This window comes from Anser cygnoides, chromosome Z (assembly GCF_040182565.1).
Source record: "Anser cygnoides isolate HZ-2024a breed goose chromosome Z, Taihu_goose_T2T_genome, whole genome shotgun sequence".
Classification (NCBI taxonomy): domain Eukaryota; kingdom Metazoa; phylum Chordata; class Aves; order Anseriformes; family Anatidae; genus Anser; species Anser cygnoides.
The window spans coordinates 71,381,242-71,402,837 of NC_089912.1; the positions used below are offsets into that span (position 1 = coordinate 71,381,242).

Below are 21,596 nucleotides of genomic sequence, written 5' to 3' on the forward strand. Positions count from 1 at the left end.
TTCCAGCTACTCGGGAAAACATTTTACATTTTTTTCTTTCTATTAGTGCCTGTCCCAGGAAAGGAGAATGTGTGTGCAAAGCTCTCTCCCAGTTTATTTTCTTGGCTACCAGAATTATTCCCTTCAGCATATCAGTTTATATAGGTCAAGGAGAGACACTGCCAACTCAGCATAAAAATTGGCAACCTGTTGATTTTGACCTCACCTCAGTATTTCAGTCATCTTTTCCTCACTTTAGGCCTTGGCACCCACATCTGCTGATTGACTCCCAACAACATACCTGAATGCAGTTGCTGTTGCCACAGGGAATTCATATCTGATAAATTAAGCATGCAGCGTGGATGCACCTTTAAAGTACAGGCTTTAGATCTAGAAATGGTGTTACTGCCAAAGCCATGTATTTCAGCTAGACAGTTAATCAGATTGAAATGATTGCTATACCAGAAACTCTTCTTACAATGAATTGTGTCTTAGAAAAGGAAAATAAAGGAATTTTACAGACTATTTTAGAGAGTGCAGTAAATCTTTAATCTGAATTGTTACTTCTAAACAATTCATGTAGGATGAAATCCAGACTTGAGTGGATTTCTGCTGTCAGGCTGCTACTGGAGAGGTGTCTGATAATACTAGGGGTGAAATCTAGAGCCATACTGAAGGGAGAGGAGGGATGGGAGCATTCATCACTGCCCAAGAGCTGCATTTTCCTGAAGAGTGGGCTGGCAGAAGTACTCCATGAAGTGCTGAGGTTGCTCCTCTACCTCCCTATCCTTGTCCAACAAAATTACTCATGCCACTCATGTCAAAAGGCCACACCAGAGCTATGATTTTCTTCTGCTTTAAAAGTCCATTTGATTAGAATTCTTTCAGCCTGCAATTGAAGATTTTGACTGTTTCAAAGCAGAGAATTGTTATTTTTTCTTGTCAGAGTGTAAGTCATGAATGTAAGTGTCTGGTAGGGATGTGTTTAACAAAAAACAGTGCATTTTAATTAATTCTTCTCTATGTTATGATAACTGGCTATGGTCTATGAGTTTGTCTTTGATGTGAGATGATGACATGCAAAATTTTCTGCAAAGTAATAAATAAACTTTTATGTATTGTAGACTTTCCTACAAAACGTATGATAGTTCTTCTCTGCACACTAAATGCTACAGTGAGAGTAGTTAACTGTCTCTCAGGTCATGCAAATATGACTGTAAAAATTTTGTAGTAATACTGTAAAAAGCATGGTAAGAGAATGCAGTAGGCAGCCTGTACTCTGGTCTGTATTCCTTCTTCCAAGTGCAGCACAAAATTCTCACAAGATCATTAGAGCCAGGACACAGGACCAGTCCTTATCCCACCTTCTCCTCCCTCACCCCTAGCCCTGCCTCTCTTCCCAAACCATCTCATCTTTAGGAATTATTGCTGTAACACTTAGTTGTACTACCCCTTAGTCTAACACAGGTCCTGTTGAAGATGCAAGTTGTGAATTTCCTGTCTTTTATCAAAAACTAGCATTAAGATGACTTTTCTGTTTCCTCTGCAGAGCGATGGGACTGAAGTCTCATGTCAGACAGGAACAACACAAACTACAGTCATTTGCCAAATAAGCTATCCAGTTTTCCGAACAGGACAACAGGTACAAATTTAAATAACCTTGTGTGATACTCCAAAGCATTGTTGTTGTTTTCCCCTTTATATGCATGTAATGGTGGCAAGCATTTTTAGATATGGCAATTGTTAACTTCCCTTGGGTTTCAGGGGCACTAAAAGAAGCAAACTAAGGGCTAAATTTTTGTTACCAGCCTACCAGATTAAACGCAAAAAAAAAAAATATCTAAAGCAATCTAAAGCACATTTCTTTCCGCCCATGGATCCTCTGTAGCTTTGTAACTCTTGGAGGGTGAAGGCTGGGGACTCAGAGCAGTCAGGCGTTGTGCATAGTCTCTCAGGAGCTCAGCACAATTCCATCAGATTGAGATGCAAGGGGAGGCCCACACATCCCCTAGCATAGATCATATAAACTTTTTCCTCATATATCCCATAAAATTTGGGGATATCCCTGTTTTTATGGATCTTAATCTCTTATTCCTGTGGGGCAAAAGAGAAATAGGCTTCCAACTTCAATTGGAGCAATAAGAAACTTGCCAGGGGTAATATAAATATGATGTTCTGCAAAATCAAAACAATAAAAAAAATAAAAAGCTTGTTTATTCTGAACTTTTAATGGCATTCATCAAAGCGAACCTGTTGTAATGAATCAAATTAAAATGTAAATAAAAAGCTTGTGTAAGTGCTGGTTTTTAAAAATGTGACTGAAGCAATGCAAACACCTTTTGTTGCAGCTTGTAGCTAGTCATGTATCATTTGAAAATGCACGTAGCTAATGTTTACAAAATGATGTCAATTTGTACATGAGAGAAAAAAGATTCTGTAGTATTAGAGATTACTGAAATAGTACACAGAAATAGGAAAATTCAGTTACAGAGGGCAATTCTAGATGTTTGCACATGGGAATAATTGTGTTGCTATTGGTAAGTGCTCTTGGTGTTCCTCGTCTCTTCCACAGGTATCTTTTGATATTAGTTTTGATTTTAACCTGAAAAATCTTCAGAATATGGCTGTTCTAAGTTTTCATGCCTTGAGGTAAAGTATATAATTTTATGAAAGCAAATTTTGTATTAATACCATATTTGTTCAAAATAATATTGTAACACCTGACTTAAATGCATTTTGATAAACAGTGAAAGTAATGAAGAGCAAGAACAGGACAACCAGATCAGCTTATCAATTCCTTTGCGGTATGATGCAGAAATTCACTTCACAAGGTATGTTAAATAATGGAAAAAGTCACTGTCGTTTCCTTCAAAGGCTTTAGACTATACTAACAGTCCTGAAAGACCACTGATAATATACTGAAATTTTATTTTCATTTTGGAATTCATAAGAAATTTTTATATTGTCAACAATAGCAGAACTTCATGTTCTTCCGATAATCTTATATGTAAAAATTTATAGAATATGTAGTAAGAAATTAGGGATCCATGTTTACCGTTGTACAATTGTTACAGGTGATCAGATGCTCACATGGATGGAATATGTATAAAACTCAAACACTGCCCATGGTTTTGGTAATAAAGTTAGTATATGCTATATCAGGATCAGCCTCTGGTTCTCAGATGTTACTGAAATTGGATCAAATCTGAAGTTGAACAGATCAAAACTGAGCAAAATAACAACAAAAACAAACAAACAAAACAAAATGCTCCAGTTCAAATGCATACCTCTCTCAGCAAAGAAAATTAAAGAGAGTGAGAGGTTCATGCCCTTGAAACTTCTCATCTTCAGCCCTTGAAACGTCCAGTGTGTTTGGATGTACTGAAATTAGTAATTCATCTGTTACGGTTCTAGACAAGAATAATTCCAGTTACAGTTTATCCAAAATTACAAATGAAACAAAAATATACTGATTTGACTCTTAGTTTAAGATAGACTACTTCACTTTCCATCAAAAAATGTGTTCATCTTTCCTAATTGCTGGATTTGTAGGGTAAGATATTTAGCTGCCTAAAATGCACAGCAACAATGAATTTAGGAAATGAACATTCAAAGGCCACTGTAACCACAAGAACTTCTAGCTCAGGTCGTTGCATGAATATGGACCACAGTACAGAACCTGATTTTAATTTGCAGCAGCAGTTTAAAAATATAAGGCCCAGGATTCAGCACAGTTGGGTGCACCAATTATAGTCTTGCAGAATTTTTTGGATTTTTTTAGTTGCTTAAAAGCATGTATTTAGGTCAGTGATGCAAATTCTTTCAACTCACTGGGAAAGTCACGTGAGACATCAGCAGAAGAGTTTTTGTTATTCAAGTTAGCAGCAGCGCAGAGACTACAGAAGCATCTGAGTAGGTGCCTATCACACCAACTTAAGTAGTAGTTTCTGAGGAATTTGAAAAAGTGCAAACTTGAATCAGCAAATTTAATTTAGCTGAGCGCTAAGAACAGAAGCTCAGTGCTTCAGAAAAGACTAGGCAGAGAGCCTGTAAAAGAGTTACTCAAGATAAAATAGTGTTTCAAATTCAGGTGCATCTCCTGAAGTATGAGAAAATGCAGTTTCATATGCAAGTCAGGGCATGAAGGAATCTCTAGAGTTGGAAAAAGATTTTAGTTATTTTTGGTGATGAGACAGCTTAAAGGAACTGAAGGAAGTACACATTAAGCCAACGCACGATTTTTAATGCTTCCCTTGGAGATAGCTCATTTATACACCCTCTAACACTTAGGAAGTATCTATCTGGAAATAGCTCCTTCCTGAGGCAGGTAATTTAGCAAATAACTAACTTTTTAAATTACAAGGGTTGAGAAAAAAGTGTCAACTCATTGAAGATAGGCTTTTCTAGTGAAAAACATCCTGATTCGGGTTTTCAGAGGTGGGAATCAGTCTTATCAGTGACTTCTGCAAGGACAAGGAAGCTGATATCATGTAAACCAGAAAGGCCGGATATTTGAGCAATAAGGAAGCAGAAAATGTTTCATGTGGGTTTTCCTAGCAGGTCTAGTCAGGAGGGTCTTTGAGGAAAGGGCCCTTGGGAGGAAGCATGAAGAAATGAGAAGGATCCCTGACACAGTATGGAGGAGCACAACTAATCAAAAAGCATCTCTTTGAGACTGCACACGTGAGTTTGGGATTGTGTGCACAGATGTTACCCAGATTAACTGGGTAGAGCTGCATTGCCAAATAGAAGGGATCTGCACTTTGTGCTACATGAAGAGCTGATGTAGGGAGTCATGATAGCTCCTTGTTAACTCACTCCCTAGCTTTTCATGTTCGAAATTACTTAACTAAGCCTCCTGTAGGATGAAGACCAGAAAGATTATGGGATGGTTCAGCAGTAGTAGTTGGTCACAAGGAGCACATGGATGCAATTAACTACACAGGGATGTTTTGTTGTCTTTGAGCACAGACTCACCTGGTTGAGTCATCCACAGGCCCTCACAACCTGTTTTTCCATCTCACACCTGTAATTTCGTGATATAGTGGGCTGCAACCACCTTCACATTACTTTAGAAATTTTGAATGATAAAAACTATAGTAATAAAGTGGATGAGAGCAGACTGAGGGCTGTAAGGTATGTGGCATGCATACAAACGGGGTGCTGTGTGTTTCCACACCCAGGCAGTGAGGAAACAAACCCACTTGTAGCACAGGGCATTAGGGCCGAAAGTTGTAATTTCTGCCCGGGAGAGGAGCTTGCAGTAGGGTTCTAGATGCACTGTGGCAAGGACAAGTTTGAACAGAACCTACATCTCATGCTGCCCTGCTGTCTTCATGTGCTCGGTTGGCTTCAGTATAGCACTTATTTTCTGAACTAAATTTTTAACGTTCAAACAGCAGGACAAGCGACTGATTTTCCTGCGATTATAATTCTGACCTGATTCACAAACTTAGAACAAACCAAAGCACATCCAGTTGCATATGTTTTCAAAGTAGATGCGAAACTGAAATGTATTGTTTTACGGTTGTTAACTAGGCTTGCCAACATCAACTTCTATGAAGTATACTCTGGTCATAACATTCCTTCCACTGTGAATAATTTTGAAGATATTGGCCCCGCATTCAACTTCTCAGTTAAGGTTAGTAAATGTTTCTGGTTCTGTTTTGAGAAGCTGCCTTACCTCTGCCTGCACCTGGGTCCCAAAATGCAGTTGAAAAAAAATGCTTCTGATTTCACTATCTGAATTTGATGCTTTTGAATCAGTCAAACAGGGGAAGAAAATTGCAAATAGCAGGAGGGATAAATCCTTACAATGTTGATGAGGTCAGAAATGAAATTTGAACGTAACACTTAAGTAGAATGGTGGAGGGATTGGTCCTGCACTGTTTACGTATTTGGAAGAGGGTTAATGCTTAACTTCAGGATAGCTTACAGTATTTGTTCACAGAGCTAATTTGTCTTCTGCTGACTTGATAAAGGAAAACAAGTCTTTGCAGGCTTGGACTTTGAAATTTGAAGTTTGGCAGGGGTTAAGCGCTCAAACACGATGCAGGAACTAGCCAGATCACAGCATTTATTACACAGCTCAAAAAAAAAATCTAAATATGCAATGTGGAAGAAACTTTATATTCCATTTATATTCTTGTAACTGCTTTTGTAAAAGCCTATTGGCCGTTGTGGAATATTTGCTTTTCAAAAAATATTTCATGCAGATAATAAGAGCTTTGCTAAGGAAACAGGCAGGGGCCTGAAGCTATAGAGTATGCTTTCCACTAGGGCATAATTTCATTATTTACCCCAGTAAATGTGACAATACAAAAAACATTGATGCAAAAGGAATCCAGTTCTTCCATAATCGTATGTGATTTCTGATTCTCTTGTTATGCCAAATACTTTTTGTGTATATAAGTATTGCTACCTGAATTAATTGTGAGCTATTTATTTTGCAGGTAACAACAGGAGGAATTCCAGTGAAGATGGCAACTGTGAAAATCCTTCTTCCAGAGCTGACCAACAAAGACAACCCACTGATGTACCTAACTGCAATTGACACAGATCAGGTGAAGGACTGCACTGTATAAGTTGATATGTTTGGGGGTTTTAACCAGCACCATTTACATCAGTTATTTCCTTCACAGTGTATCTGAGATTCGGATAATCCCCGCCCTTTCTGTATGCCCCCTCCTACAAAGGGACTGGGGAGGACCAGACATCAACTGTACGCCAGTCTATTCCTTGGCAGATGCCAATTATCTGTACAGTCCACAGCTGACTTTTCATATGACCCTGGAATTAGGTGGTTCTCCAAGATCCTGGGAAGACAATAGTAAAAATGGATTTTTTAGATCAGGACAAAACTTTCAGTTCAGTTTAATTCTGATTAAAATACATGGTCTGTTAGATTCCAAAATCATCCAGTATTACGTAATTCACAACCTATAATTTCACAGCCACCATGTCATCAGAAGTATATATTCTTACGATGACTATACATTTTGGAGTATGATGTCAACCAGTTTAATTCCTGCCATCCCTTTCCTAGGCCAGAGGTGTTACTTGTCAAGCTCAGATAAATCCACTGCAAATAGGAAAAAGATCTTACTCTGCATCCTTCAAGAAAGAGAACTTCAGAGCTTTGAAAGAAATGGTGAGTACACGTCAGGTCTGCTGTACAGTAGGACAGGGGTGTAGAGCTGATCCTTGCTGCTGTACCTGTGGGGATGACTGTGGTGGCCATGGCATTTTTCACTCACAGGGCAGGAGTGCCTCCTATGGATACTCTCACACATAACTGCATCTACCTTAGAGAGAAGCAGCACTACATGTTCTTCACTGTGTGCAAGCACTCAATTTCCAGGCACAGAATAGTAAAATTTTAAACTCGATATCAAAGGACCTATTGTTAAATTGTACTTTTTAATGCATGCTGTTGTCTCTCCTTGCTGTTTTCCCTGGAAGAACTGTAAAAATGCAAAGTGCAGTACCATCACATGCAAACTGGAAGACCTCGTGCTGAAAGGAGAGTATTTTGTGAATGTCTCCACCCGGATCTGGAATGGTACTTTTGCTGCTGTGAGTATCACCTGCATCTTCATGAAGGAACCAATACACAAGTATTTCCTAGTTCCTGGTATTTTTTAAAGTTCATTAAAGAGAACTTCCCAATCTAGAAAGATATTCTTTTATGTTATTGTGTTTTTCCAGATTGAAAAGTTGAATCAAAAAGTGAGGCAGCATAACAGAACTGCAAATTTCAGTCCAGGACAAACTCTAAGAAAATGCAGTGACAATACAGATCTTCATAGCTATAAAAACATTTTCTGCATCTGTTAAATTCATTTAAGGTGAACTAGAGTTTCCACAAAATTCAGCGTAGGACAGCAGAGCATAGTCATAGCCTGGAAAATAATGTTGCTTTTAGCTTTTGAATGTCATAGGCTACATAGTGATCATTTTAAGTCACATCAAAATACGAAAAGCCTATTAGTGCTGCCAGTTATATTTGTTAGAGAAGGTGTGGATTTTTATTTTAAATTGACTTTTTGTTTTTATCAGAGTTGGTGTCAAGGAAACAGTCCTTGCTTAAAGAGCTACAGGATGCTTAAAAATATGCATCAATAAAACCTTGACTTTCCCATTTTAAATCATTATGTGTCCTCCAGAATATAAATCATCTCGAATTACCAGATTTCTGAAATGAGACTATATTGGCTCCTCAGCTAGGCAACCAACCAAACTGTCTTAGAGTCCTAGGCTTGCACAGAGCATCAGGAACATGACGCAGTCTCATTAGTCTGTCTGGCGAGTCTGGTAGCAAGTATTGACATAGAACAGCAGGATTGTTGTCAGCTTCATCATTCAGCGCTTAAAAGGAAAAGGTCAGGTTGATAATGTAATATACTTATGGCAAGTTTGTGAAGAAGAGCATCTGCCTGTCTTTAAAGATGGTGTTTTTCAAATCAGCTGGGTCAAGAACATTTGTTAGTACTGATAGATATGCAGAAGGTGGAGGCCTAAGTAAAAGGTTGCTACCCTCACAAGACAGTGCATGGAAACAATTTGTTTTCCACTGGGAGATGGGAAGGGAAGACTGAATGTTTTCCTCTCATCTTCCATTTTGTCATTTTCTATTTGATTGTCAATGCAAATACCCTTGCAAGCACCCAATGATGCACATCATAGCCTTGTTATTTAGTGGCAATCAATCATTGCCGAAGGAGAAGGCAGCAGACTTGATGATACCTGCTAATCAAAGCAAAGAAAGATGTGTTTAGGAATAAGCAAGGTGCTTTAAATCGTGCATAGGCAGGTTTCTCCATACCTAGGATCGCAGGACAGACCACTTGCACAGATAGCCATGGTGCAGATATGCTGTAACCTGCAGTCAATTCAACGCCTTGTAGCTCATGCTCCCTGTGTCAAGTCCACTATACCTGGCCCTGCCAGTGGCTGTAGGCTTATTAGAACTAACTGGCTTCAGAGGCAAAAGGACAAAGCACTTACTGCTTCTAGAATGGCTGGCTAGTGCTTCCATAACCTGAATCTGCTCTCAGTGGTCCTGTGGGAATCAGGAATTGCCATGTCTAAGGCAGGGGGATAAGAGCAACACTAAGATGGCAGAATAAGCACAGCCATGCTTCTCTGCCTCTGGATACGTTTGCAGAGGAAGTGGTATCTGGCATAAGGTCTCTTTTCAATTGGGAATTGGCCTAGATTTTTGTTGTCTTTGTTTAAGCTGAGGGCATGATGTCAGAGTTTGACCAGTGGAGAGGAACAGATCGTTTTAGGAAAAAATAAACAAGGAAAAACAGAGAAGCATTGGATAGAGGTGAGGGGGAAAAGAAGGGAAAGAACATCCAATTTCCATTTCTTTCAAAGGCCAGAGAGATTTCTCCCTTTCTCACCATTATATTTTTCCCTATCTCTTCTCAGCTAGCTGAAGCAACAGATTTGAAATGACTATAAAAATGGATATATAATCAAATTCTTCTATTTCTTTTCTTTTTCTTCTTTGAACTATTTGTTAAAGAGGAAATGTTAATAAAAATAGCAAAATTAAGTCTGGATTACTGATACATACTTACTTCCATATGCACTTTATCTTGGGACAAATAAAAAGAAAGATCATTTTAATTTTCTTAATACTGTGAATTTCTTCTGGTTCTGAAGACTTCATTTCAAAACAAGGTAATTACTTTAGGATGTCTATATTCTAATGAATTGTCCTGTAACAGAGTTTTACAGTTGTTTTTTTCTTAATCTTCTCTTTCAGTCAACTTTCCAGACATTGCAACTCTCTGCAGAGGCAGAAATCAATACACATAACACTGATTTATTTATAATTGGAGAGAATACCCTAACTGTAAGTGAAGTATAAGTAGACTTTTTCAATTTCTCTTTTCTTGAATTAAACTGATAACATGTAATTTTCGGTGTCATTTAGCAGTACATAGCGAATTACAAGCTCTGATGACATTTGAGTATGTTGAACTAATGTATCCTTTTGGTTATATACAAACTCCCTTAAGTTACTAAAATGTTTTAATTTCAGCTGACTGCTATATAAACGAGACAGTTAAAATCTTCAGATTTTAAATAGATAATAGAACTACCAGCAAAACCCAGCTGAAAAGTTGTGAAACTCATTTAGTTTCCTGTGCATGAAAAGATCAAAATTTGGACTTCTTTCTCCAACAGAATTAATTGCTATAGATATATGAACTCTGGGAAACATTCTAGCAAATCTGATTTATAGTCTTCTGTTAAGTGTATTTAGTTTGATGTTTGTAGACAGATACTTTGCACAGATCTCCAGCAAATATGCTTAATCTCATTTGTGAAAGACTGAGGAACATTTTTGTGTATGGAATGGCTGTAATATGGACAATATGGACACAGCTAATCTTAGGAAAAGTCACCAAACTACCACTTTGCTAGTTTAGAATCCTTTTCCCAAGGTTTCCCTCCACTAAATAAAAACATAAGCAGCACTTAAAAATACATTTTTGCTGGGCTGTTGTAATAATAATAATAAAATACCTTGTTCTCCTGACTTATCTAGAAAGTGATGCTCTTCCATTTGCAAGACTAAGTTTAGATTTATTTTTACAGGACTTACCAGCCTCTTTCATCCATAAAAAATAATCAAGTCCTTTGAAGACCAAAATACAAATCAGAGAGTCAACTATCTGTGAGAGTATGTAGTATAGTCCATTCACAGGCAGTGGAAGAGTCAGTTAAGTGTGTACCAAGACAGTTACTGACCAGCCTATCTGAATATGGAAATAAGACCATATTTCAGTACTATTTTTTCATTGTTTTCTCACAGAGAATTTTATTTTATTTTATTTATTTATTTATTATGAGGAACCTCTGAACAGACCCTTTTCTATCCTGGGAAACCTACAAACCCTGAAGAAGGAAAGGAAATAGATGCGTAGGCCTGGAACTAATGCCATGTTTTTGTAGAAAAATTACATACCTGTATTTGAAGTGTGCTGAGTGTCTCTGTTTTGTGACATGATACTGCTTCTGCTAGGATATGATACTCATTAACATACAATACAAATATTCCACTTATGGTACAGATTTTTTAGGTAGCTCACTGTGTATTTTTCCATGGTTGGACCATGATACTACCAAATTTACATTTCCAGCATTGCTCTTGGTTATTTCAGGAGCATCAGAATTCAACTATTTAACTTACTCTTACTTAAGTTAGTTGACAAATAATAGGTAGTTCTTCAGCCAGCCATTAAAACATCAGTTGGACTTGATCTGAGAGGTCTTTTCCAACCTAAATGATTCTATGATCTGCAACTGGGACTTCTACAGCTCTGAGGCAGTGGCTGAGCAGACCCTGAAAGTTATCCACAGGGTTCCTAAGAAACACAATGTGTTTTAGTGAAGTTTACAGTCTTATCCTTACTCGAGAGCCTCTTGACCTGTGAAAACTCTTGGCAAATGTGCCAGCTGATGAAGGGCAGAGTACCATACACTCTCCCTAGGGCAGTTTCCTTTGCCACTTCAGAGATGGAGCAAGTACCCAGCAGTGGACACAGTGCTTGGAAGGACAGAGTGGTACCCACTTTTTCCCCTTTCACACTTACTTGGAATGGGACAGTGCAGTAGCAATCCGAGTTTATTTCCTACTTACCTTGCTATTTTAGACAGGCAACTGAAGTGGTAGGATTAATCCATTTTAGCAACTACATTAGATATCCACACAAGAGTTAGTACTCCTATAAACCCTAATCAATAGAAAGAATAGGTATTTTTGAGATGCCATTCATCTCAAAGGTGATGCTAAAAATAGGAAGATGAATTGTGCCCTAAAAAAAGGCCATCCTTCTCCACTGGAAGCCAAGGGCTAACTTGTAGGTAGATACGGTGTTAGATGAGGTGAATTACAGCCACAGTGTCTTACTGACCACAGTTTGACTTTAAGGAAGACATTTGTTTTTAGGCATAGATTTACCATTCCAGTAGTGGCACTTCCCTGTTAATCTAATAGAGAAAGCATTACTAGGCAAGCTGCACATAGAAATTACACTTTTTTTTTTTAATTTGGATGAGCTGGATTGCCGTGTAGTCAAATAAATTAATGTGATGCTAGGTGGGGAAGCTGCTTGGTATTTGTGCGTAAGAGCTTTCAGTTTTTTTCCAAGTTGGGAAAGACTGCCAGCTGGAGGACATAACATTAACCTGCTACAATCATCATTACGGCTATTCTGTTAGAAAATACCTAAAGCCAGCCTGCCTCAGTGAAATGAATACATATAGCCACACCTAACACAACATTAGAGCCTTCCAGCAGAAATGACTTAAATCACTGAGATCTCAGTTCAGTGCAAGTTTCCCAGAAATCTTAGGATTAAATTACACCAGGCAAATGCACTGAGCAAGCAACTCAGAGAAAGTAAACCGACATGACTTCTTCTTTTATCGTGTTTCAGGAAAGAAAAAAACATCTTCATGCTAAATGCATGTCATTCCAAGCTTAAATCCAAAGATTTGACAGGTCATAAATATTAGAGCAATATCTCCCTGAGCAACTCTGTTAGATGCAACTATACAGTTGGTTATACTCAATGCAACTAGATACAGTATCACCTGAAAATGAATTTACAGACACTTTGCTGTTCTGTGAGCTCTCTGGTATTGCTCAGGAAGCACAGATGTGCTAGAAGCACTCCTGTTTGACCCATACATCTTACTGCAAATCCATAAAGTTAACTCAGGAGAACACAGATTAACACGAGAAGACTAGCAAGCTGTTTTGTGGTTTCCAGGAAGGCAGGAACAGCAGACAAAGGAGACTGAGGTGGTACTACCAGGCAGGAGGGAAGAAATTTGAGCAGCCACAGTGACTGCATGGTGGTGTCTGGCCTCTGATTAGTATTGCCTCCTACGGCTGCCCACCACAAATAATGGACTCTGAAAACAGTCAGCTGGAAGTAGCTCTTCTCTAGCTGATGCAGCAGAACTGTCTGTTCTGAGCAGATGGGGCAAGGCTATTCCCAGCCTGCATTTAAGCATCTGTGGTTTACCTCGTGGTAGGGTGTCCATGCGCTGTGGGGACAACTCCGAAAGAACCCTTGTTCCTGGTAAGGCAGAAAGCTGAAAGGAAGAGATTGCTTCTCTGCCTGTTGTGTATAGCTAAGAGTGGTGGAGGTCCCTAATGGTTAAATGGCACTGCCTTGTGCTACTGTGGTGAAAGCAGGTGTGTATGAACACTCGTGAAAGGTTTGCAATTGCCTGGCATGTTCCAGTGGTTGATCCTGGAATGCATGCAGTACAGCTATTCTTGGTAAGGACTTGGTTTACAAATCCTACTTAATGTGCAGTTAATATTAACCCTTAATGCACAATCTCTCTGCTTTCAGATCCCAGTTATAATAATGAAGCCAGATGAGAAAGCTGAGATACCCATTGGTGTTGTGATTGGCAGTATATTGGCTGGACTCCTCTTGCTGTTAATACTGGTTGCTGTTTTATGGAAAGTAAGTAGGTGTTTATAACCTTAAAAAGAAAGGCAGAAAGGGATAAATACATTTGGGCTCTTTTCTTTGGAATCTCGATTCATAAGTGCTGAACAAAACTGCACACACAGTTTGGTAGTAAGAATAACATTGCATTGGCATTGCACCCTTGATGGGAGCATTTAGAAATGCTTTTAAAATCAAAATTCTGAAGTGAGTCTCCGTAGAAATTAGCAACGTGAAATGATAAATGGGCTGCCAATGGTGCAAAATGAGGGCAGCAGCATTTTTGTCTTTTGACACTGCCTGTCTCCCTCCACAATTCACCAACTGGACTCTGAACTCTCATATTTTGAGTGGGCAAGGATGGGAAACAGAAGCAAGGAGAGGACATGTGCTGGACAGACAAAAACAGAGAAGGGCGAGGGCAAAAAGTGATTTACAAAGGTTATCTAGATAAGGGGGAGGGAAAGGTTTTTGTGTGTGCCAGAGCATTGGCTCTTGAAGCCCTGGCACACCAAGGCAGGCTAGAGATCCCTGTACCTTGGCAGGGAGACAACTGGCTACTCAGAACTGCTGTTTTGGCATTTGTTGTACCAGGCAGAAGTTTAAGGCCCAGCTCCTTTCACTTTACAGTTAGGAATCATTTACAAATTAAACACTGTATGTGTGCATGTGCATGCATCATGTACTTCTACCATTGTACTGTTTAGATTAACCAAGAAATATAACTATTGATGACTGATTGTGACCATGTTATTTTAATACTTCTCACAGCTTGGCTTCTTCAAGAGACAGTATGAAAAAATGACACAGGATACAGAAGATATCGATGAAATTACAGAACTCACAAAGGACAAAGACTGAAGATGAAGAGTTACCTGTATAAAGAGAGGAGATCTGAGCCACCAACAGAAGTTGTGATACAATCAGTTCTTCAGCTAGAGTGCCTTAAAGCTTAATAACATTTACACATTTTTAATTAAAGTGTCTTTTTTATAGATGAAAATATTTTACAGATTCTACTCTATTATGAGAGTAACTGCAGGACAGTTTGTTTGTTTTTTCAAAAAATGATTTATAGTGCCTTTTCTTGTATATTTTTGCTTTTCAAACAAACTTAGCCTTTAGAACTGGCAGGTCCGGAGTTTACAGTAACATATTGTGCCAGCAACACTTCTGATCCACTGCAGAGTGAAACAGAGCAATTTATTTCAGATTATTGTGGAACAGCATCAGTTCGTAATTCAGTTGACAAATACCATATGTGTAAAGGACACTTTCTATTAAGTTGATGATGAATGTGTGGTGAATACCACTTCCAGACTGGGAGAAGAAAACTCATTTTTTCATTGACTAGCTCCATCCTTATTGTTTTAGAGAAATGATTTGCACCAGCAAACCTTTGTCTTAACTATTCTGTGAAGTGGGAACTGTGTATGAGGATGTCTGTGTATGCTGTAGGACAAATGGACAGGCATACTGTTCCAAAATACCACCAAATTCCTTGCACTATGGTCACAAAATACTGAAGTATACTGTTTTTTTTTTCTTAAATATTGCCAAATGATACGTATAACTGCATTCTGCATACTGTCTCTGAGAAGAAAATATGAATTTCATAACCACTTACACCGTGTTCTCTGCCATGTTATAACTTTTTTCAAATTTTAACTAGAGGAGCACTACCAATACCGTTACACTGGGCTTTACACGCGCAGTCACTCTGACATCAGTTTGGCTTTTGATATAAATAGGGAAGAAACTCAAGATCTTGCCTTTATTTCTGTACTAGAAGATTTTGCAAGACCAAGAGCATGAAGTGAACTAAAGGGGATAATGACTGAGGAACTATGCACATGTTAGGACAGAAGACAGAGAAGACCTAAGCTCTATAAACTGTGTACTGCACTCTTTTTTTTTAACATCTCAGTGCCCTCCGAGAGACCAAAGTTCAGTATGACCTTCTTACCTGTCATGTTTTATTTGGTCCCACGTTTTCGTGTCTTGAAGAAGCTAACTTATACTTTATACAGTAAAGTACTGTAGTGCTCTGGATGAGCTCTGAGCACACTTGGTTGACTTTGTGTAAGTTAACACACCTCAAATTTATCACATGCTGGCCGGTTTTAATGAAAGCTCGGTCTCACAAAGTCCTCTGCTGTAAGACTGGTTAACAGTCAGGGGATTTGGCCTTTTGTCTGCCTTTCACTCTTGTGGTTGGCAATTAATTATACGTATGTCCAGTTGTGAGACAAGATGCGTGTGTTGTCTTTTTATGGATGCTGTCATGCAAGTAAAATTGTTTCCGACTCGAGGTGATTTACTTGAAGAGTAAAACATTTAAATGTGTCTAAGTGACTCAGAACCCAAAGTCACGTTTTCATTCTCCCAAACCTAGTTTGTCAGTATGATTAGGCACATTTCGAATTATTTTCTGAGGAACTTTTCAAAAATTAGATGTGAGCATATTTGAAAGTTTCATTCAGTCTTTTTTAATCAGTCATGGGCCAACCAATCTCTGGCAAATAACAGCTTCATTTGCAGTGACAGCTGCATTGTGCTCAGTATAATTTTATGTTTTGGGTTTATTTTGTATCTATGAAAGGTTACACATTTTGAGGTGTGGTTTGGTTTTTTTGTTTGTTTGTTTTGACATTCTGAAAAATAATCTGGATTCTGATCTTAACTGTCAAATAAGATTGTTGCCATCAGCTGATTTTGTGAACAAAACAATTGTTTAACAAGTTTAAAAAAATGTAGCCATTATTGTATAGATCTAAAGAATAAGGTCCTGACCTATAGTTATGAACCCTGCAGGCAAATGCCCTAAGAATATGGGTAAAAATTTGTCTGCCTCAATTCTTGTATAAACTTCTGAGAAAGAAAACAAAATCCCACACCTATATGTGTGAGAAACTCCTACATAACTTAAGGTCATTGCAGTCCAGGCCAGATTGGGAATTTCACAATGGAGCAGACTAGCATCCTTCATTTCTGTTACTGCTTGCACCACAAATGATGGAGGCAGTCACTAGACTTCCTTCTTCCACCTTAGGTGGCAAGTACAGGTGAGTAGCAGACACCCAACTTCTTGGGTATTTAACAGTTTATCAGCTGGGCAACAATGATTCAGTTCACTAATCTACACTGGGTTTTATTTTGTCCTAGACAACAGGATTCCCCCCTCTTCCTGGAAGTAAGACTTTTCCCAAAATAAAGGGAAGGCATAGCAATGCATAAGGTTTTGTATCCTAACAACTTCAAGTTACTAGTTTTATTTTTCTTTTATGATTAATACTTACATGGCTAGTTCACAGTTTTTGTAATGGGTGAGTTTACTGCACTTTTAAGTTGGCACAGCCACAAGTAATGCTGGAAATATTATGTATATTTTGTACTGTTTTTTTTTGTTGTTGTTAGTTTTACTTTTTTAAAACAGCATGTTACAGGTGAAATAATATTCTGAAATGCTGGGCTTCAGCAAATGCTTCTGTTTGTGCTTGCAGGAAGAGAAGTCAGGAATACCTTCAACAATTTCAAGTTATACCTGATTCTGGTCCTGAATCTAGCTGCTGACTTCTTGAAGTACTAGATTCAAGTCTAAACTCAAAGTTACGTTTAGATTTGTGATGAACAAGAGAGTTTATAAGCAAACTGACTTCTGAAAGCTAGCGTGTAAGCTCTATGGGAGCAGGGACTGTATCTCTGTGGTGCCTACCTGAGGGCCTAACAGCGTTACTACAATAAAAACAAGAATACTGCTGAACACAGACTTATTTATTTTTAAACAGCACCCTAAAGAAAACAAATGCTACTGAAAAAGCACTGTATAAAATGGGGCCAAATATGTCATTGTTCCAGTAGCACACAGCAAAAACCCTAAGGGGATGACTCTGCTACAAAGAAGCTGCATTTAAAATCTTTCAGGTTATAGGCATGAGTATTACACTACCAGTAATCTAAATAGTACTACAAGTCAGCTCACATTAATGCAAAATGACTGCATTTGGATAGCTCTGATTGCAGCTACGTCGGTGATAAACCTTACCAGGGCCAGACCTTCCTATACACATCCGGTTATCTTCACTACAATCTAAAATTACATTGTTTTCTGCCAGTCCCATCTCTTGCATTCCTATAATTTATGGCTACACAATAAAAATTCCATAGTATCAAATCAATGGCTTGCAAATGTGACATCCATCTACAAGGGCCAGAAGGAGAATCTGGGAAACTACAGGCCTGTCAGTCTGACCTTGGGGCCAGGGAAGCTCATGGAGCAGATTAACTTGAGTGCCATCATGCAGCACATAGAAGACAACCAGGTGATCAGGCCCAGTCAGTATGGGTTTACCGAAGACAGGTCCTGCCTGACTGACCTGATCTACGACAAGGTGATGCACTCAGTGGACGTGGGAAAGGCTGTGGATGTGGTCTACCTAGACTTCAGTAAGGCTTTTGACAACATTACCCACAGCATTCTCCTCAAGAAACTGGCTGCTCAAGGCTTGGATGGGTGTATGCTTCATTAGATTAAAAACTGGCTGGGTGGCCAGGCCCAGAGAGTTGTGGTGAATGGAGTTAAATCCAGATGATGGCTGGTCACCAGTGGTGTACCCCAGGGCTCAGTACTGGGGCCAGTTCTCTTCAACATCTTTATCAATGATCAAGGGGAGTGAGTGTACCCACAGTAAATTTGCAGATGACACCAAATTAGGTGCCAGTGTTGAGATGCTTGAGAGCAGGAAGGCTCTGCAGAGGGATCTGGATAGGCTGGACCAAGGGCCGAGGCCAGCTGTATGAGGTTCAACAAGACCAAGTGCCGGGTCCTGCACTTGGGGCACAACAACCCCATGCAACACTACAGGCTGGGAGATGACTGTCTGGAAAGCTGCCTGGCAGAAAGGGACCTGGGGGTGTTGGTCAATAGCCAACTGAATATGAGCCACCAGTGTGCCCAGGTGGCCAAGGCCAACAGCATCAGGGCTTGGAACAGAATTAGCTTGGCCAGCAGGACTAGGGAAGTGATTGTCCCCCTATAGTTGGCTCTGGCAAGGCTGCACCTTGAATACTGTGTTCAGTTTTGGGCCTGAACTACAAGGACATTGAGGTGCTGGAGCATGTCCAATGAAGCGTAATGAAGCTGGTGAAGCGTCTAGAGAACAAGTCTCATGAGGAGCGGTTGAGAGAGCTGGGGTTGCTTAGCCTGGAGAAAAGAAGGCTCAGGGGAGACCTCATTGTACTTCACAATTACCTTAAAGGAGGTTGTAGCAAGGTGGGGATAGGGTTCTTCTCACAGGCACAAAGTGATATGACAGGAAATGGCCTTAAGTTGCACGAGGGGAGGTTTAGGTTTGGTATTAGGAAAAATTTCTTTACTGAAAGGGATGTGCAGCATTGGAACAGACTGCCCAGGGAAACAGTTGAGTCACCATCCCTGGAGTTTTCAAGAAACGTGTAGATGTAGAACCTAGAAGCAAAGTTTAATGGTGGACCTGTCAGCACTAGGTTAAAAGTTGGACTAGATGATCTTAGAGGTCTTTCCGAACCTGAATGATTCTATGATCAAATGTCCCTAATCTTAAGGCACAAAATTCCATCTTTAACAGTCTTAGTGTTTTGCAGAACTGAAAACCAGATTCCTTATATACCGACTTGTATTACTTCTTATATGCAAAACTGGGGCACAACAAAAGCTTGTGTATTAAAGAAATGGTACAAAAATGCACCTTGAAACCTATAAATACCTCAACTTTTTATTACCTTTAAAGGTAATAAAGCGTACCTAATTCACATAGCCTCAGAAAAGCTGAATCCTATCTTTTAAGTCAACCTTTCTGCTCTCATTTACAATTCATTTTTCACAGGCAGTCTTTGGTGTGCCAACAGTTTTAGAAATATATTTACCTCTTTCCCTCAAAGCAGTGGAAATGGAACTTTTAAAACAGAACTGCTAACAAAATATATCAGGATAGTAACTTCTGTAACACTTTGTAAGATCAAACTGTGTGGTTGGTTGGTTTTGTCTATTTATTTATTATTATTTATTTTAAGAAAAAGAGTCACAAGGTATTCCAAGAAACAATAATTTATTGTCATTCACTTATTCTTAACTCATTCTCCAAATACCTGCACAGGACAACATTTAATGGAAGAGCCCAAAATTGAGTTTTCAAAGCTTGGTGCGGAATAATAATTAGTTTTAGTAGTTTTCCTCTTTCCTGTGGTTTTGATGGAACAAAGGAGTGTGATATATAGTCTATAAAACTACAAATTCCTTGAACAGCTACAGGAAAAGCAAGCTGAAAGAAAAGACAGAATTTTAGTTTAACGTTTAAAAACTTAAAACCTCACTACTGAGTCCAACAATTGCAGTTTCATGGGTTACAGCAGAAGTGAGTACCTGTATTTTGCGGTAGATGGAGCCCAGTGCAGCACGGCTGTGCTTCCCAATGGCTGCCCACCCTCACAGCTGTCCCTCTGCTGCCATCTCCTGGGTAGGTGTTTCTTCCATCAGTTACGTTTTCATATTACATTTTCATAATATTTATCAATTTAAACTTCTCTTGAGAACAGGACAAAATGAAATTTCGTTTTGAGGCAGAAAACTTTAAAATTATGCAATGCTGATATACAGACATCCTGCCAGACAAAGGGAACAGAGTATTTGTATGCTGCCAGCCAAGAACAAGATGTTTCAGGACAAATTCGCACTATGAAGATGCCTGCTTTGCACCCAGCACACACCTTGTCTTGCAGATCACTACACAAGTTACAGATTTACTCTCTGGTCTACAGGTCTGCTACCAGGAACATGTCTCCATGTGGAGCCAGCATCTCTACAGCATGCTGTGACACAGCTGGAAGAGCTGAAGTAGGGTGGGATTTCCTTCCATTATAGCCAAGGCAGAGAAACAGCTGGACTCATCCCAGAAAGCTAGGACTGCATTTTATATTGATCCGCAGCTGCCTATCATTCAGCTTACAGACCTCATCAGAACACAAGGTAGTTTCCATCCATCAGCCTAGTTCTGTGAAAACAGGACATGTGCAGCCACATCCTTCCCTGACACGCAGTCAGAAGCAGCTGGGGTTCATCCCCCAGCCTGGAAATTTGGAAGCACTTTCTGGGTCGCTCCAGACATAGCCTAAGGCAGTTATCTTAGAGGAGAATAATTTGCCTTCTTCAGATAATATCTTCCTAGCAGAGAGGTAAGCCCTTCAGATGGAGCCTGAACAAGGAGCTCAGAGTGTGTACTTAAATTTCAGTGAGATACATTTTACCTCTAATTATGCACATCATCCCTCCTAGGGGCTTTTCCATTTCGCTTTTAGATGCCAGCTGAGGAACCCAAAGTTACACAATCCTGATGCATCATTGTTCCAGAACAAAGCAGTACTTGCCTCATGCACAGCTAGGGACACAAAATGACATTTCATTGTTTTGACCATGGCAGTGTAGACACATTGTAACACTCAGTTGTGACTCAGTACAACATCTCTTCCATTCATTGTTCCTGGTCACTGCAGGGAAGTACAGCATTATTCTTTCTCTTCTTTTCTGCACCCTCCTTCCCAGCTGCCTTGCTGATGGGGAAGGTGCACTTAAGGTCACTCTGGATAAATCTTCCAAGAGAATACAGCACTAGAGAAGTACTAGTGCAAGATGGTGATTATGTAAGAATTGCCCCCACCATAGGGCCCCAAGTACGATTTAACTCCTAAATACCAATTCTCCTGCATCAAAGCATAGCTATAGTAAGCAAGCACTGCTCAGGTTTTACTTCATTCATAAACCACAAGGCAAGCTAGCCATTTGTATGAAATTAATAAACTAGTTAGTTGCAAACATTAAACAAATTAACGTGAAAGAAATGAATACCAAAAATAGGAAACTATTCATGTATTAGTTTTTGTTTTCTTTCTTTTTTTCTTTAAGAACTGAAAGAATTGCTAGTCTGAGGAAGTGATCTGTAGTCAGGATTCTGTAAAATTCTCAGCAAAATGACACTCAAATAACAGAGGCCTTCTCTTCAACATCCAAAGCAAAGAAAAAGCAACCTTGAACTTGCTCAGCTCTGCCTAGATAATAGGGCCCACATGGTTTGGAAGCTGCGTATGTGCATGCAC

The 21,596-nt window shown here is 39.2% G+C and overlaps 1 protein-coding gene across 1 annotated transcript in view; it reads left to right on the forward strand.

Annotated features, from left to right (window-relative positions):
• ITGA2 (integrin subunit alpha 2) overlaps positions 1-17,232 on the forward strand; it is a 66,435-nt gene extending 49,203 nt beyond the window's left edge. The window contains exons 21-30 of the mRNA XM_048050381.2: positions 1,529-1,621; positions 2,552-2,628; positions 2,727-2,810; positions 5,518-5,620; positions 6,432-6,542; positions 7,025-7,129; positions 7,441-7,554; positions 9,755-9,844; positions 13,368-13,484; positions 14,241-17,232. Of these exons, the coding sequence (XP_047906338.1) occupies positions 1,529-1,621; positions 2,552-2,628; positions 2,727-2,810; positions 5,518-5,620; positions 6,432-6,542; positions 7,025-7,129; positions 7,441-7,554; positions 9,755-9,844; positions 13,368-13,484; positions 14,241-14,330 (984 nt within the window). The 3' untranslated portion in view covers positions 14,331-17,232. The remainder of the gene's footprint in view (positions 1-1,528; positions 1,622-2,551; positions 2,629-2,726; positions 2,811-5,517; positions 5,621-6,431; positions 6,543-7,024; positions 7,130-7,440; positions 7,555-9,754; positions 9,845-13,367; positions 13,485-14,240) is intronic.
• The last annotated feature ends 4,364 nt before the right edge of the window (positions 17,233-21,596 follow it).